The 17,816-nt window shown below is 34.6% G+C and overlaps 4 protein-coding genes across 4 annotated transcripts; all 4 read left to right on the top strand.

Annotated features, from left to right (window-relative positions):
- The first annotated feature begins 376 nt into the window (after positions 1-376).
- LOC108843100 (probable disease resistance protein RPP1) lies at positions 377-2,461 on the top strand. Its single transcript, XM_018616194.2, has 2 exons — positions 377-956; positions 1,244-2,461. Exons 1-2 carry the CDS (start codon positions 511-513, stop codon positions 2,313-2,315), a joined length of 1,518 nt encoding a protein of 505 aa, XP_018471696.1. The 5' UTR covers positions 377-510; the 3' UTR covers positions 2,316-2,461.
- Positions 2,462-6,336: 3,875 nt separating this feature from the next.
- LOC108843101 (uncharacterized) lies at positions 6,337-8,810 on the top strand. Its single transcript, XM_018616196.2, has 10 exons — positions 6,337-6,765; positions 6,857-6,951; positions 7,099-7,166; positions 7,266-7,309; positions 7,381-7,458; positions 7,536-7,689; positions 7,820-7,972; positions 8,051-8,158; positions 8,235-8,300; positions 8,374-8,810. The coding sequence occupies exons 1-10, from the start codon at positions 6,488-6,490 to the stop codon at positions 8,470-8,472; spliced, it is 1,143 nt and encodes a 380-aa protein (XP_018471698.1). The 5' UTR covers positions 6,337-6,487; the 3' UTR covers positions 8,473-8,810.
- Positions 8,811-9,200: 390 nt separating this feature from the next.
- LOC130506648 (uncharacterized) lies at positions 9,201-10,768 on the top strand. Its single transcript, XM_057001337.1, has 2 exons — positions 9,201-10,187; positions 10,280-10,768. Exons 1-2 carry the CDS (start codon positions 9,936-9,938, stop codon positions 10,766-10,768), a joined length of 741 nt encoding a protein of 246 aa, XP_056857317.1. The 5' UTR covers positions 9,201-9,935.
- A 3,868-nt stretch (positions 10,769-14,636) lies between these two features.
- On the top strand, positions 14,637-17,410 carry LOC108840396 (disease resistance protein Roq1-like). Its single transcript, XM_018613226.2, has 2 exons — positions 14,637-15,202; positions 16,041-17,410. Exons 1-2 carry the CDS (start codon positions 14,646-14,648, stop codon positions 16,846-16,848), a joined length of 1,365 nt encoding a protein of 454 aa, XP_018468728.1. The 5' UTR covers positions 14,637-14,645; the 3' UTR covers positions 16,849-17,410.
- Positions 17,411-17,816: the final 406 nt, after the last annotated feature.

The raw sequence follows: 17,816 nt of genomic DNA, 5'->3' as shown, positions 1-17,816 counted from the left end.
ATTTTATGACTTTTTATTTGTTCAGAAGGGATGAATAGTAATTTTGCAACTCTTTGGTTAGTTTTGCATTTGAATGAATATAATAAATATCTTTGTATTTCAAACAAATATATAGCTTATATTTAGCAAAATTTCCTTAGATATAATATACTTATCGCAGCCAATATTAAATAATATATTATGTTTTTATTTAAATTAGTATTGTTAGTAATTTCATTTTTTCTAAATATAGCATGTTATTTTATTTTATAAATATTAGAAATATATCATTTTATTTTATATTTTTCATTTTCTGTTAGCTTTATATTTTTCATTTAGTTTGCTTGTTTTCAACACGCTAAGCTATGGACCATTCGTCGGTCATCCTTTTCTTTTTGTCAAAACGGGTTACCTGTGTTATTAGACCTTGGTGGACTCTGCACGTCACATTCTGCAAGAAATCAATACACCGAAAGTTTTTTTTAGGAACAAGGCTTGTTTCCACAATAATCAAAGACTAAGGTATTGATAATGTCTTCGGTGTTTTTGAATTTCCGAGGAGGAGACGTGCGTATAAGTTTTATCAGCCATCTGATTCGTGAGTTATCTCAAAAAGGCATAAGAAGTTTTAAGGACGAAGTGGAGGAAGAGAAAGATAGAGGGAAGCAAATCTCAGCTTCCCTTCGCCGTGCAATTTCAGAGTCGTATGTGGCGTTGGTTGTGCTATCTAAGAACTATGCTTCTTCTGTCGGGTGCTTAGATGAACTGGACAAGATTATGGATCGTGCTCGGCAGAAATTGACGGTAGTGGTGCCTGTCTTCTATGAGGTGGATTTGTCTGATGTGAAATATCAGAGAGGCAGATTCAGGGAAGATTTCGAGAGACATAGCCAAGTAGAGAGTCGAAAGAGGTTGAAGAGGTGGAGAGACTCTTTGAACAACTTAACCGACAGACCTGGCTTCTCCTTTCAAGCTTCGTACGTACCCCTTTATCTTCTTTTTTTCAACTTCTTATAAACTTTTCAAAATTATTTGTAGAGAGAATAAACGAATATAGAAGGGAAATAAAAAGTAGTTATAACTTTCCTTTTTATATTTTGCCTTCACAATTTAGAAATACTTTGAAAATAAGAATATAAATGTGCAGACGTAAATATAAAAAGCTTTGGGGTTGAAATTAAGAAAAACTAATAGTCTATATGCTTTTTCTGAATTTTGTGTACTCATTATGATAACTTGCTTAATAGATCTCAATCATCGACAGGAAGGATGAGGCCAAGCTGGTTCGTGATATCACACGTCATGTTTCTGGTTTGTTGTCAGAGTCTAGTCTCAAGGAGTTGCTTCCGGGTAAAGCATGTTCAGCTACAAAGAAAACTGGACTAAAATCTGTTTCCGACCAATTGATGATGGCTACCAAATCTGAGAGATCAAGTAAACTGGTTGCCGTGGATCGCCACATGGAGCTGATGAAGGGAGTCTTGGCGTTAAAATCTACAAGCGAAGTTAGAGTGATAGGCATTTCAGGCGCTAAAGGAATTGGCAAAACTACTATTGCGAGATTTATTTACCAAGAACTATCTCCAGATTTTCAAGAACATTACTTTCTTGAGACCCCGACTAAACACCTTTCAGGCACTCAAAGTATTGGCAAAATAAGTATTGGGAGCAGTCTTTGCCAGCAATTAACCCCAGCATTTCAAAACCATTGTTTGCTTGCCACTTCCATGAACTTTCACGATCAAGGACATGTCGGCCGTGCTTCCTCATCAGGCTCACGGAAAGAGATTCTCTCTCCAAGAGGTAAGAAACGAAAAGCATCACAGACTAGTTCTGAGTTGGGTTCTTCTGAGGCTAAAAGGGCAAGGTTTGGGGACCAAAGAGTTCTGGTCATAGTCGACAACGTTGAGAATATCGAACAGTTAGGAGAGATCATGAAAGATGCGAAATGCCTTGGTCCAGGAAGTAGAGTTATAGTAATAACCACACAAGACAAGAGTTTGCTCTTAGATTGTGGAGTTGAACATGTCTACGAAATGGACTGTCTGAAATACGACGAGGCTCTTGAGCTCTTCAGTGAATGCGCGTTCCAGAAGCAGTATCCTCCAGCAAATTTCGAGCAGCTCTCGGTCCTTGCAGTCGAACTAACCGGCTGTCTTCCTTTGGGCCTTAAATTACTTGGCTCTTTTCTACGTGACAAAACTCAAAAGGAATGGGAATGTGAGCTAAAGAGGTTGGAGGGAAGACAAGATGAAGCCATTGTCGAACTATCAAAGCTTAAAGCACAAGACAGACCCAAAGAGGCTAGAAACAACAGCAGTAGAAAGAAAAGATAAAGCCATTGTTATAATATTGAAGATTATACCACATCACCAGGACTAGTTTCCTTTGTAAACCCACTTCTATTATATTGTTTGTATGATATCTTGTAAAACTGAAATAAGTAATTCATTACCGTTTTATGTACACTGTTAAATAGCTACATGCTTTTCAAAAATTTGGATTAAAGAAAAACATGGGGGGGGGGGGGGGGGGGGGAAGGATAGTAGTCAATAAATACCCAATTTGTTTCCTTTGTAAACCCACTTCTATTATATTGTGGTGAATCCAAAAAGGTGTTGTGTAAAAAGCTCTTGTGCACACTCAGATAGTCAGATACTAGTGAATCGTAAAACTGGTTAAACAAATCTATGGTGTCTTTAATTAATCAAACAACAAGAAGAATAAGAAGGCTAATTAATTAGTGAAATGAGATGATCCAGTTTAAGGAATTTTCTCTACACAATCACTAACACATTGTAGTTTCCCAAACAAAGTAAAATGAGGAGCAGAGCAGAAGCTATTTTTATTCCTGCATGTTCCATAAGTTAACAACTGAACTATACAAAGTTCAGATTCCCCTATCATACGAACCTCATTCTCAGATTCCATACTCAAACAAAGAATTCAGTTGATTTACGTGAACGTTCATTCCTACCATATTGCTAATTTAACAACTGGTTCGAAATGGCATCATCGAGGCACTATGTGGCCAAGAAGGCAAAAAAAAAAAGGTTAACAGATCAGATCAAATCAGAAATCATATCAAACATCAATTGTCCAAGCCATCGTGTTGTTATACACGCTCTTCACAGTGTTTTTAATTTTAAGTTCGTTGACTTTTGGACAGGTTATTGATGTATTCTGGATTATCTATCTTCACTATACTGAAACTGAAAGGCATGAAATCAAAAAGTATGGGTGTGTTTTGAAAAAGAGGATTCCAACTTACAGAGAGACGGGAGACGGAATGATTTCTCCTGAAGTCTCGCAGGCTATATCCGATGATCGAAGAACTACGCATCCTCCTGTCGTCTACGATGTCGATCCCCGGGTTTTGATATCGGGAACTCGAAAACTCGCCGACGACTTAGGGAGGCGTGATGAGAGAGAAGAGCAGAGAGAAACGGTGAATCGTTGGAGAGATTCTCTGTCTCGACTTAAGCGTAATCTGTTTTGGATCAATTACTTAGATGCTCTTGGACACCTCCAACCGAGGACTCTATAGTCTATACAAGTATCCAGTATTAAAAAAGACAAAATAGGTGAATGTGTCAGAACGGATCCTCGTGACACAAAAAAAAAAAAAGGTCAGAACGGATCCTACAAAACGCGTTCTTGAGAATCTTTTTGAAATGGACCTTTAAATTCACTACTTGTTTTGTGACCAATCAAAATAACATGTGAATAACTAAATAAAAAGTATTAAATATACTTAAAAATAGCTAAAAAATAATAATGTCAATTCTAAACCCTAAATCTTAATTTCTAAACCTTAAACATCTATACTATTAAAGCAGGATCCTATTTGAATTTTTACCTAACCTACCCTTCTATTATAAGGAAGCCGCATGTTTCATTAAGGGTATTTCTGTTATTTTGTATCATTTTCAATTAATGGGTCTTCTAATTATAGGCCCAAACTTTTTCTGTTCTTTTAATTTTACGGTTTTGGGCTATTTGGGCCGATTTTAATATTTATCTAAGTTCACATTTTTCGTTTGGGCCATTTAGGCCAAGTTCTAATATTGATATTAACAAATATTTCCAAATAATTATTATTATTTATTTTTCTCAATATAATTAAAACTTTCTGAAAATATTTTAATATTGATAATGAAAGACTTAAAATTATTAAAAGAATATAATATTAATTTATTTCACAAGTTAAAACTGTTAAAAATTATATCTTTCAAAAATTCAGTACATAAACGTGAAAATTGATTGACAAAATTTAAAATACCACTTCAAATTTTTGAAAAAAAAATCAAGTTCAATTTTAAACATAAATACCCATTTATAAAATAAAAATAAAAACAAAACAATACAATAAAAATAAATGAAAATATTTCATTTCACAAACTTATTCAAAATTTATAAAAAAAAGAAAAATAAACCCGCGCTTTTAAAGCGCGGGTCAAAACCTAGTTAATTCTTAAATCCAAATCCTATACCCTAAACTCAAATCTTAAACTCTAAACCCAAATCCTAAACCCTAAATCCAAATCTTAGACTTTAAAGCCAAACCGTAAACTTTAAATTTAAACCCTAGATCCAAATGCTAGATCCTAAACTCAAACCTTAAACCCTAAAACTAAATTCTAAACCCTAAATCCAAACTGTAAACCAATTCTTCGTAATTTTGTCTAGTTTAGTGATAGCACCCGGAAGTAGGTATGGTTTGGGTTTAGGGTTTAGGATTTGGGTTTAGAGTATACGGTTTGGGTTTAGGGTATATGATTTGGATTTAGGGTATAGAGTTTAGATTTAGGGTTCACGGTTTGGGTTTAGGATTTAGAATTTGAGTTTATAGTATACGGTTTGGGTTTAGGATCTAACATTTGGATATATGTTTTGAGTTTAGGGTCTAGGATTTGGGTTTAGCCTATACGGTTTGAGTTTAGGGTCTAAGATTTGGGTTTAGGGTTTATGATTTGAGTTTAGGGTATAGAGTTTGGATTTATGAATTAATGTTTAGGATTTAGAAATTAAGATTTCAGATTTAGAATTGACACTATTCTTTTTTAACTATTTTTAAATATATTTAATATTTTTTTATTTAAATATCCACATATCACTTTAATTGGTTAAAAATCAAGTGATGAATTTAAAGGTTTATCCTAGGGGTGAACCTAAATTCTGTACTTTTGAAATACTGTTTTTGACAACTGTCACAGTTAAAATGGTTCATGCTAGAAAAAAAGAACAAGAAGATTCATGTCGCTGTACTTTACAACAGTTCTTCCTATAAACTTTAGTTACTCGAATAATCATCACGACGTGACAATCACACCATCCCAATAATCAAAATTAAGGAGCTAACTAACCTTTGACATTTTATGATTAGGGAGACAATAATCTCAATCACACACCACGACCCTCGTATTAATACAATATTTTCTAATTCGTTTGTTCACTTTGAGACCCTACAATATTTTGGCATTCATAAATCAGTTTTAAATCATTAATCTTTAGTAATAATAGTATGCAACTCCCTAATTAACAAAATAAATTATTAGCTAGAATAAGCTTCCAAATAGACAAATTTAGAAATGCTAGTTTTGTTCTTCAGCTACTAACTTTATTTTAATGTATGTAAACAGTAAACTGTACCCAATTCAGTAATAAATCATTAATGACATAATGTGATTAAAATTTAATTAAATCAAAAGGCTATTTTTAATACTATAATAAAATTCATCTCAGTAGCATATGATCTAGCAACAATTAACAGGTTTAATTTACAATGAACATGGTTCTATAATTATGTCGGTTCAAAAAAAATTTTCTCAATATCTTTAAATGCATGTCATAATAACAAAATAATTATTAGATCTGGACCATTCATAACATGTTTCATTCTTTTGACCCTAACCAGAAAAAAAAATCTATTTATCTTAATTCGAGGTTTATTTTTTTTTCTTCTGTCAACGAGGTTTATGTCTTTATATGCCTAATTAACCAAAAGTTTACCAAGAATAATTTTCTTTTAACTTGTAAAAATACTATTCCAATTGTAATTAATTTTTTTTTAATTTCAAGATATATGTCTTTATATGCACAATTAACTAAAATTTTAACTAATAATAATTTTTGTATCAACTTTAGAAAAACAGTATTTTAATTTTTAATTTAATAATACTAAATTGTAATTAAATTAATTTATTTTAAATTTCAAGGTCTATGTCTTTATATGCATAATTAACTAAATTCTTAACTAATAATAAATTTTGTATCAACTTAAGAAAAACACTATTGTAATTTGTAACTTAATAATACTAAAATGATCGTCACTGTTCTTCTTCTCTATCTAAAGAGATAACAGTTCACAAGTAATCTCTCTCTCTCTCCCCCCACCAATTAAAGCTTCTCTCTTTCTTCCGTTAGACCCGCTCTCTCTCCAACTTTCTTCTTCTCCACAGACCCACATCATCTGCTTCTCTTCTTCCTCTCTCTTTCTATCTACACGATGACCTCCAAGAACAACGGCTTGTCAGCCGCGCTCGTCTCGAATCTCCAGGACGTTCTCTCCAAGAGAAAAGGAGTAAACGAGGAGCCTCCTCCGTCTACTTCTGACTCCGTTGATGTTGCTGCGGCCAAGGAGGAGATCGATGACTCAGACTCAGACTCAAGACCCATCGTTCTAGTCACCAACGGAGATGGGATTGATTCGGTTGGACTCGTCTCTCTCGTTGAGGCTTTGGTTAACGAAGGCCTATACAACGTCCACGTCTGTGCTCCTCAAACGTGAGTTATGATTTGTTCTTTTTTTCTTGTTAAAGTTTGGAACTTTCGGTGAGACCCACAAGGCTTTGTGAATTGGTGGAATGTTTTGCAGGGATAAATCGGTTTCGTCTCATTCTATGACTCCTGGAGAAACCATTGCTGCGAGTTCTGTTACTATCAAAGGTGCCACGGCCTTTGAAGTTTCAGGTATGCTGAATAAGTGATAACATTATCTGTCTGAAAGTTGGAGTCTTTGTTTGAAACAAGATCTCATTGTTTACTGTCTTAAATACACATTGGTGTGAGTACTCTCTGCTCTTAGGCTTTGAGGCTATTGTTTTTTTTTTGTCTTAGGGACTCCTGTGGACTGCATCTCATTAGGATTATCCGGAGCCCTTTTCGCTTGGTCAAAACCAATACTGGTTAGTGGTTAGCATTGTTTTAATCAATCATCTACATTTTATATGATATTACAGTATCTTGTAGTTTATGCATCATTTTCTCTTGATTGTTTTTTTCAGGTAATTAGTGGAATCAATCAGGGATCAAGCTGTGGGCACCAAATGTTAGTTCCTTTTTGTCTTTATTCCTTGTCTGCCCATCTGTTATTCTTTTCCTGATGCGAGAATCTTTCAGGTTCTATTCTGGCGCAGTGGCTGGAGCCAGGGAAGCTTTGATTTCTGGAGTACCCTCTTTGTGTATATCATTGAACTGGTAAGTATATAATGGGGAATGCGTGCTTCTATTAGAGCTAGTGAATTTGTCATAAGTTTGTTTTATATCTGTTATAGGAAGAAAGATGAAAGCAAAGAAAGTGACTTTAAGGACGCTGTTGGTGTCTGTCTACCTTTGATAAACGCCACAATCAGAGACATTGAGAAAGGAGTTTTCCCTAAAGACTGCTCTCTCAACATAGAAATTCCCACATCACCCTCATCAAACAAGGTTTGCATTTCTAACTCAGAACCCGGTTAAGAACACAGTCTAGGTTACCATGGTCTTAGATGTTGTGAATTTAGAGCCTCGCTGGCTAATGGTTTAGGGAAGTTAAACGTTTCCTGTACATTGTGAATAGGGTTTTAAGGTAACAAAACAAAGCATGTGGAAGAAGAGTCCTAGCTGGCAAGCCGTTTCAGCTAACCGTCACCCTGGCGCTGGGAATTTCATGTCCAACCAACAAAGCCTAGGAGCTCAACTTGCCCAGCTTGGGAGAGATGCTTCTGCTGCTGTGGGTTAACTGGCCTTAAATTCAAAGTTTCAAACCTCAACTTTGTTATGTATATATACTGATATCTGGTAATCTCAGGGAGCGGCTCGTCGTTTCACCACACAGAAGAAGAGTATTGTGGAGATTGAATCTGTTGGAGTTGCTGCTAAAACTGATAGCCGTGTTAAGAAATACTTCCGCCTAGAGGTAATGAAGATATTGGATATTTTAGTATGTACCATTGTTTTTGAGATCCTGAGTCCTGACTATGTTTTATGTGCAGTTTGTGGCTAAAGAACAAGAACATACGGATGAAGATATGGATATCAAGGCTCTGGAAGATGGTTTTGTAAGTTGGCATGATCAAGCTCTTTTCTGGTGTGGATTCCTAGCTATTTACTAACCCCTTTTTGTAATGACAGGTCTCTGTGACTCCTATGTCTCTACTTCCAAGTTTGGATTCAGAAACTGAAGCAGCAGCATCAGAATGGATCTCCAAAGCCCTTAACTCTGATCAATGAAACAGGTCCTTCTAGTAAATTATGTTACCAAATCTGGTAACTCAGATTCTGCATTTGTTTGTCGTTTTAACCCTTTTTGTTTATTCTATTTATTCAAAATCTCCCTACAAGTCTCTTGGGTTGCCTTTTTTGGCCTGTTTGTTTGTTTGTTTGTTTGTTTGTCAGTAGTTGTTTGGGAACGCTTACCTTTGTAATTGAAAAAGGATTGGTCTACTTTGACTCTGTTCCAAATTCATACAACAACCCTTGTATTAGTATTTGTTTTGATTGAGAAGAAGGGTCCTAAACTCCCCTGGATGGTACTATTTGCTTTAGCTGAAACATGTTTCATGTAACTATCTTTGAGTTTTGCTAAAGGAGGTAGTGAGAACCTGAAACATGCTGCTATTGGTTAGATATATGAAGAGAGGTGTGACTATTGAACACCATGTCATTGCACTGAATTTTATTTTTCATAGCTTTTATCAAACTTTTACATTATGATAGGACAATAACGCTTTACTTGTTAGTTTTATCGACTGCTGAACAACACTTATGTAGTATCACTTATTGACATGTTGTTAAAGCAACATGTGATATGAAGGGGAATACTCTCCTTCATCTTCTGCTACTATGTATCGCTTTGATTTAATCTGAAGGTATTCAGATGCTTCTACGTAGCTACACCTCTCGGATACCATTATTACCTTGTGATGCGTCGAGCCTCTGCAATGTACTTCTCCAGGTCTCTTCCACATAAGAACGAACCGAGTAGCTTGAGGGCTTGACATTCTGCAATGTCCTGCTAAATGGACTGCGCGTACCGTCAACTGCTCGAAACCAACACGAGGGTAATCCTGCTTGAAAGCGAACTGAGAGAAGATGCGAAGAAACATCGACCCAATAAGCATCATATCTCAAAAAAAAACCATCTCGTAAACCACCACCTCTGTTTTTTCGGACGACGATGGAAAAAGTAGAGCAGAAGAAGCATCGACCCAATAAGTCAGAGTTCCACGGTTTGAATGCCGTAGAGATGATCAGGTTCAACTACAAGAGTGATGGTGCAAGTTTCCTCTGTCATAGCCTTTACATGTTCCCCTGCTTGAAAGAGTTAAATCTAATCAACTTGAACATCAAAGTGATCCCAGATGATGTATGCTCCTTGCAATCCCTAGAGAAGCTGGACTGGAGCGGCAACGGACTTTACCAGAGACCATGAATCAACTTCCCAGGCTGAAACACGTTAGCCTTTGTAACTGCAGCAGACTTAAAGCACTTCCGGAACTAGTTGGGTTGGAGACTATCAAACTCTCTGGCTGTATGAGTCTCCAATCATTGTTGGAAACTTCTCTTGTTGAACTAGGTTTGGGCAGATAGATAACAAGGGCTTGAGCTTTTGGTTGACGGCTGCAAGAACATTCAGACAATATCAGACCAGATTAGACATCTTACCAAACTATCTTATCTAGATCTTAGTAGCCATGAGTTTGAGACATTGCCTTCAAGTATCAGAGAAATTTCTTCTTTGGGAACTCTCTGCATTAATAAGTGCAAGAAACTCAAATCGGTACAAGGAGTTCCATTGTCCCTCAACTATCTCTACGCACATGGCTGTGAATGTTTCCCTTCCTTTGGATCATTCTATAAAGCACCTTGATCTTAGCCATTGCTTCTGTTTAAATCAAGATGAGCATCTGATCACTCAGTTTCTTAGCGAGGGACAAAACGAAGAGGTATGTTTTCAAAGCTTCTGTACCTTTTCTTTGTCGGCAAACAACCCCCTCCATGAACTTGACCATTATCTTCCCATTTCAACGTTGTGTAGGAGTCAATGCGATTCGCTTGCTTTCCTGGAACCGAGGTGCCAAGTTACTTTGGTGATCAAGAGACTAGGACGTCCATAACACTTGAAGTTTTGCCATCCCCCAAAGTTATGGCTTTTGATGGGTGTGTCTTGCTTGCTTGCTTGAGTCCCTTTCATCTGCAGTTCTCGCCATTTTCGTATAACTGGTGTTGGGAAGTTGACTGGATCTTTCGGTTGGAACTTAGACCTGATTTCTTTCATTCTCATGATGAGAGTAGTTTTCATACTTTCCAAGAAGAAGCTGTTGAATCAGATCACCTGGTCATCTTGAGGGCGTCAAAGACACTAGGAGAAGACATCGACAGTTTCCGCTTCAAATCCGATCTGCTATTCTCAGAGGAGTTTAAGTGTCTCCCTGCAGAGATAAAATCATGTGGAGCTCGCTTGATTCTGGAAGATGAACAAGCAGACCTGGAGAATAAGACTTGTCAGATCCCTTCTTCTTTTTGAGTGAAAGTGCTCCAGTTCACTCAACAATCTTTACTTGGTTGTGCTTCATTCACAAATAGCTTAGGCTAAAGACTGGGACAATAGAAGTTCAGAGTAACCCACAAGAGATGTTCATAGTGAAACATGTAGAAATGAGTCATGACAACACGCATTAAACTATTTATATATTAGGGTTTACCATGATATATAGGTATACAGAACACTGAGTAGAACTGTTTTTTTTAGACAGTTGTAGATATTAGATGCATTGATATTGAAAGAGAATAGTTTGATTTGGTACATCACTACCAGTGCTTTGCTTTTTTACTCAACAAGCTTCCTCAGATTGTGCTTCTGTATGTGTGTTGCATTTTCATGAACTTGGAGCTTCCTTCGTTTACGACAAAGATGGAGGAGACACACTAATTTAGACAAAGCCGTAAGAGTTTTGTTCACACTGGAAATGTTAAAAATACATCGTGACAACTTGAAATTGTTGTTCACAGTTAAAGGCCCGTGGAAGCGAATTAACTTTTGGTTTTGGTCCGTAGGGGATTAGTATCCCATTACCCATTCGTCCAAACTCGCATGAATTGATTAAGGGCTGAAAAGCCTATATAAACATAGGAATTAAAATGGTTTAAAATCAAAACTTAACTTTCTTAATATGTTTTAATCAATCCAAAAGTTTAGAAGCAATTTTTTAAGGAAATATCCAAAACAGTATAAAATAATAAATAATAAACATTAAATCTATATGTAGTAAAATGTATATTAGGATATCGTATAAAGTTTGTAAGCCTTTGTCGCCATTAAGAGCTATATATATAGAAAATCTAAGTAAAACTTCAAAATATTTTGTGTAAAAATATCAATAAAATTATACATAACTGTTTTAAGATAATAAATAAACATGATCCTTAGTTTTAGAATGGTTTAGGTTTATACCGAGTTAAGCTGAAAAATTCTATATCCATAAAATATTTAGCTCGAAGAGCATATGTTACTATTTTGTTTATATAAATTGGACTTGGTGTGTTTTAGGGTTAAGTGGATTTTGGTTTGACGTTAGATCCTAATTGAAATTAAAAAATAAATTAATATTATTATAAAAAATTATTTGGTAAAATATGTTAATAATTTTTCTGTTAAAAAACTCTAAAAATAATGTGATTTCTTTAGTATTTAATGAAAGAATTTTTTATTGAAACATTATTAGAGATGTACTCATAATCACAGATAGAATATATTCAGATATACCACAATCAAATATAAAAATACTACACACAATTAAATAAAAAATATAAAAATACTACACATATAATTTTATGCAAATGCGAAAAAGCAAATGTATATCCATTTAAAATATAACTGAAATGAATACTGAAATTAAATATTAAAATATCATAAATATAATTGATGACAAAGAAAAATCCAAACACATAAAAATATAAATAAATTTCAAATGTTAACAAAATAAATATAATCTTCCCAGATAGACCAATCCCTAGTATAATTATATAACAAAAACTAACTATGCACACTTAATACATACTCCATCCATTTCATAAACATATATATTCTAGGAAAAAGTTTTGTTTCAAAGAGTTACATTTTTAATATTTTCAATATAGTTTTTACCAATTAATAATCATTAATTACTAATTTAAAGAAAATTAATTGTATTTTATTGAATTATTATTGGTTTAGAATTATGGAAAATAGATAATTACAGAAATTATGCATTTAACATTTAAATTTAATATATTTTAATAGAATAGATTCACAACTCAAAAATACATAATAACGTTTTGAACGATTCTTCCTTTCCTTTTTTTTTGGTTAGAGAAATTTTTTTTTGTAACTAAAAGGGTTAAACTCGGGTCAATGATGACACAAACCTAACTCCCGGGTGGAGATACAGCCCACGGATAGACTCTCTCATGTGTATTCAAATGAGTCGAAAACAATAACTCATATCCGTGTGGCCGGTAGGATTTGAACCCGGATTCACCTATTGGGTTTCTTAATTCCTTCAAACGCCACTAGACCACCACCACCGGTTTGGTCAGAGAAATTTGAACAAGTCTTTCTATGTATGTAGCAAATTAAAAGAAGGGAAAAAATATAAACAATTTACAACTTTATCGACTTTTCAAACTGGAAAACTCGATCGGATGAATAATGTAGTAGCCTACGAGGTTACGACTCTTTCTTCTCGAAGAAAATAAAATAGTTCTGACTTTGTTTTAAAATTAGGAACAGAAAATTAAAAAAAAAAAGGAGCATAAAATAAAATACCATGCCGTACAAGAAAAAAAAAGAATTCTATTTGACTTTCTTTATTTAGTAAAACAAAAGAACTGTAGCAGTACGTAATGCTGCCGACTGGCTCGGCAAAGTATAGAAGTATACGCTACTTACGTTACCTAACTAGACTACACGACAATATCGCATAAAATATGCTAGAATTTTTCCACGCCGATTACATATATTTAGCAAACATATTATATTAGTACCAAAGTATGATCGAAGTAACAAGATTTCCTATACTATTACTCTGGAATATATATATATATATATATATATATATATGCTCATGACATCCATATATGGACAACATACCATTCCAATAACATGTTTCTAAAAGGTAGATCAATTCTCTGGTGATTTAGAAGAATAACACGGGCTTTTTACTTTTAAAACGTCCATTTCACGGTGTCTAGAACTAGAATGACCTATGCGACCATGCCCTTCTAAATGATCCTTGGCCATATAATGACAGTTTTTTTTACTTTTGGGTTGATTATTCTTCCTTTTACAATAGCTCAACTTTTTTTTTGGTAAAAACAGTAGCTCAATTTATATATAATACTTCAGTTACATGTTTATTGTTTCAGTGATTCCATAAGATGTATTTAAGGAGTTTATATCCGCTGCATAAATCCAAATTCGACTTCTTGTTGGTTAAGTAGTGTCTAAAACTAAATAATGTGCGCTTATAATAAATTTATGATAAAACACTTGATTTAAATAGAAATTATTGATTTATCAAAAAAAATAGAAATTATTCACTTTTGAATTTAAGACTATATAGATTTCAAAAATCTCTGCATATTGCCACAAAAATTACCACCAACATATCCAAAAACCAATCATGGGAATTCTTAACCATGTGATCTTATTTTTCCTCTTCTAAGTTCTAACTCAATTAGGGAGGGGCGGTACAAGCATTTATGCATAAGAAACAAATACACCATAAACATGTGTTACGCAATTTTATTTAAAAAGTCGTTGCTCGATATATAATAATTACCAAATAAATATAATATAGTATAATACAGTATAATGATTTTTAGTTGTGATGCAAAGTTTGAAGCAGTATACACCACAGATTCACAGAATACTAAACTCAACTTCTTCTTAGCTAAGGAGGACGGCCTGACCAAACATGACGCATATTTTAAAGGGTTAAATAGATACGAGACAAAAAAAATAATAGACGTACGTAAGCATAATAAGAAATACAATATATTGATTTCGTATAATCGAATTACTTTTCAAAAGATTATCACTGGATGGTTATATTTTGCAAACATATAAATATTGTTTATTGTAACATTTGATAATGTCAAAAAATATTTGATAATTCAGTCCCTTTTCATTGAACGTTTGACAAAAAAATGGGAGTATGTAACAAATGAAAAAGAAAATTTATAGTATACCTAATTAAAAACATATACAGATAAATATGAATATTTATAGAATGTTTCTTGGAAATGTAATGGTAATTTACCGTTAATCGTTAGATAAGTACTATGTCTGTTCCTCTATAAAACTAAGTGATTGCATTGGCTACACTGCTGAATACTCCCAAACGAAGAAAAATAATTTAAAGATGAACAGAATCTTGAGAAAACTATCGTGCGTTAAGACAAAAGTTAAAACCTCATTGCGTCTTTTCGAATCCAGGTCATCACTGTCTTCTTCCTCTTCTGCCTCTTTCACTCCTAAGAGGTTCGACGTCTTTCTAAGCTTTAGAGGGGCCGATACTCGCAGGAACTTCGTTAGCTTTCTCTACAAGGATCTAGAGGCCAAAGAGATTCGAACGTTCAAAGACGACAAGGAACTGGTGAGTGGCCGTCCTATTCCACCGGAGCTTATCCAAGCCATCAAAGGATCAAAAATCGCCGTAGTGGTTGTCTCTGCGACTTACCCTGCTTCTTTCTGGTGTCTCGAGGAGCTCGTCAAGATTCTGAAGTACGAGAAAAAGGGTTTGCTTAAAGTGCTGCCTGTGTTCTACGAGGTTGATCCTTCTCACGTGAGGAGACAGATCGGAGAAGTTGCGAAACAGTTCAAGAAACATGAGAAGAGACAAAGCAAAGAGAGGGTCAAGTCGTGGAGGGAGGCGTTGGCTTATTTGGCTAATCTTTCTGGCGAATGTTCCAAAAAATGGTAAGTACCTGACCATAAGCTGTTTCTCTGTTTCAGATTGTGGTTTGTTGAAGCGTTCTTGAATCTTGATATTTTACTCTGTTTCAGATTGTGATTTGTTGAAGTGTTTATTTAATTTCGATCTTTTACTCTGTTTCAGATTTGTTGAAGCGGTTCTTGAATCTTGATCTTTTACTCTGTTTCAGATTGTGATTTCTTGAATCATTTTTTGAATCTTTAATCTGTTTCAGATTGTAATTTGTTGAAGCATTTCTTTAATCTTGATCTTTTTACTCTGTTTCAGATTGTGATTTATTGAATCATTTCTTGAATCTTGGTCTTTCTACTCTATTTCAGATTATGATTTGTTAAAAACTTTCTTGAATCTTTAATGTGTTTCAGATTGTGATTTGTTGAAGCGTTTCTTTAGTGTTGATCTTTTTACTCTGTTTCAGATTGTGATTTGTTAGATCATTTCTTATATTTTGATCTTTTTACTCTGTTTCAGATTGTGATTTGTTAAATCATTTCTTGAATTTTGATCTTTTTACTCTATTTTAGATTATGATTTCCTGAAACTTTTCTTGAATCTTTAATGTTATGATTTGTTGAAGGTTTCTTTAATCTTGATTTTTTACTCTTTTTCAGATTATGATTTCTTGAATTGTTTCTTAAATTTTTACTCTGTTTCAGATTGTGATTTGTTGAAGAGTTTCTTTAATCCTGATCTTGTTACTCTTTTTCAAATTGTAACTTGTCGAAGGTTTCTTGAATCTTGATCTTTTACTCTGTTTCAGATTGTGATTTCTTGAATTGTTTCTTGAATCTTGATCTTTTACTCTGTTTTCTTTTTTTCCAGGGATGATGACTCGAAGCTGGTTGATGGAATCACCAAGAAGATATCAAAGATGTTGTTCTCAACAACACCTACCAATGGTAACAACCTTATTGGCATAGACGAACACATGGACGAGTTGTATCCATTACTGGACCTATCCTCAAACCAAGGTGTCCGAGTCATTGGTATTTGGGGAAGAGGAAGCATCGGAAGATCAGTACTCGCTAGACACGTCTACGAAAACATCTCACACGATTTTGAAGCTCATTGTCTTCTCGAAGACGTGAGAAGGGTTTCACGACACTGCCGCAGATCTCATCTACGAGAAGAGCTTCTTTCCAAGATGCAAGGAGAAGGCTTGAGCGCAAAGATAAGGTGTCATAACGCAATCAAAGCAAGGCTCAGGAACAAGAAGGTTCTGCTTGTGGCTAACGATGTAAACAAGATCAAACAGTTAGATGCGCTTGCGGAGGAGTTTAGCTGGTTTGGTCCAGGGAGCAGAATCATCATAACCACACAAGATAGACAACTGCTTAGTTCATCTGGTGTGACTAGTGTCTATGAAGTTGAGCTCTTGAGATGCTATGAAGTTCGTCAGCTCTTCAGGTCAGAAGCATTCAAGCAGAGAAATGATCCTGAAGTTCGTCAGCTCTTTAGGTCATTAGCATTCACGCAGAGAGAAGATCATGTTGGTTTGGAAGAGCCTACATATCAACCGATGAATCTTCCTGGTATTAACTTTTTCTTTACCCTGAAATATTTATTGGCTTTGTTGTGTGATAGAGGCCAGCTTAGGGAAACACTAAATGCAGTGATATATAGTCTTTAGATTGAGTATTATTAATTAAATTGATGTGTTTGTTTGTTCTTTGGTATCTTAGTCTTACTAATGTTAAGCCATTCGTTATATGTAATCTGTTCGTTCTGACAAGGAATAAATAATACAACATTCTTCAAAGATTTGTCTGTACAACTAGGACTGCCTGTGGCAGAGAATGTTAAACAACTTGAACAGGTCTTGCAGAGGATTTTTAACTGTTTAGGTCTGGGAAGTATTGTTATCATCACTTACACAGGACAACCAGCTGTTTGTTTCCGCTGGCATAAAGCTTGGATGCGAAGTAGAGCTTCTGAGAGTCCAGAATGTTTGTGAACATTCAGACAACTAGCCTTCAGGGTCAGAGAGAGACATTTCTGCTGAGTTTAAGCCGGTTTGTGTAGGAGAAAAAAATCCTGCCATGGAATGATTAGGTTCTCAATGTTTTATATATGGTTACGGGAAATGTTAATATCAATTTTTTTATTAAGCGAAATCCCTTTTCACGTACATTTAAGTATGACAAGTAAGATGTGTCTTAGAAATAGGAATGATTGTGTCTATTTTTGGAGTGGGGCTGCTGGTGTATACAAGAACTATTATTCTTTACTTGGATAAAATGATATATACATTCTTTTTTCAAGATTGGCTATTGATATTTTCCATATGCCCAATTTTGAACCGAACATGACTTCCAAAAACCGAAAAAAGTAGAGGTTTTTGAAGAGGAAGAAAGCGTGAAAGCTCTGATCTTTTGCCTCCTCCCTCCGGCACTTGAGAATATTCTGTTCCGCAAAGACAAAGAAGCATGGGTACTCTTTCTCTCACACAACATTATGAGTTATTTTCACCGCATGTCAGTTTTAAGTTTTTTATTACATGATAGGGTAGTTTATGCTACTAAGACAATTTTTTCTAACTATTTTCTCTATTTTCTAAATGAGCTAGTTAGGTTAACTAATTCTGTTAACTAATTTAAA

The sequence above is a fragment of the Raphanus sativus genome, chromosome 2, assembly GCF_000801105.2.
Source record: "Raphanus sativus cultivar WK10039 chromosome 2, ASM80110v3, whole genome shotgun sequence".
Lineage (NCBI taxonomy): Eukaryota > Viridiplantae > Streptophyta > Magnoliopsida > Brassicales > Brassicaceae > Raphanus > Raphanus sativus.
This window is presented reverse-complemented; position numbering and strand designations above follow the sequence as displayed.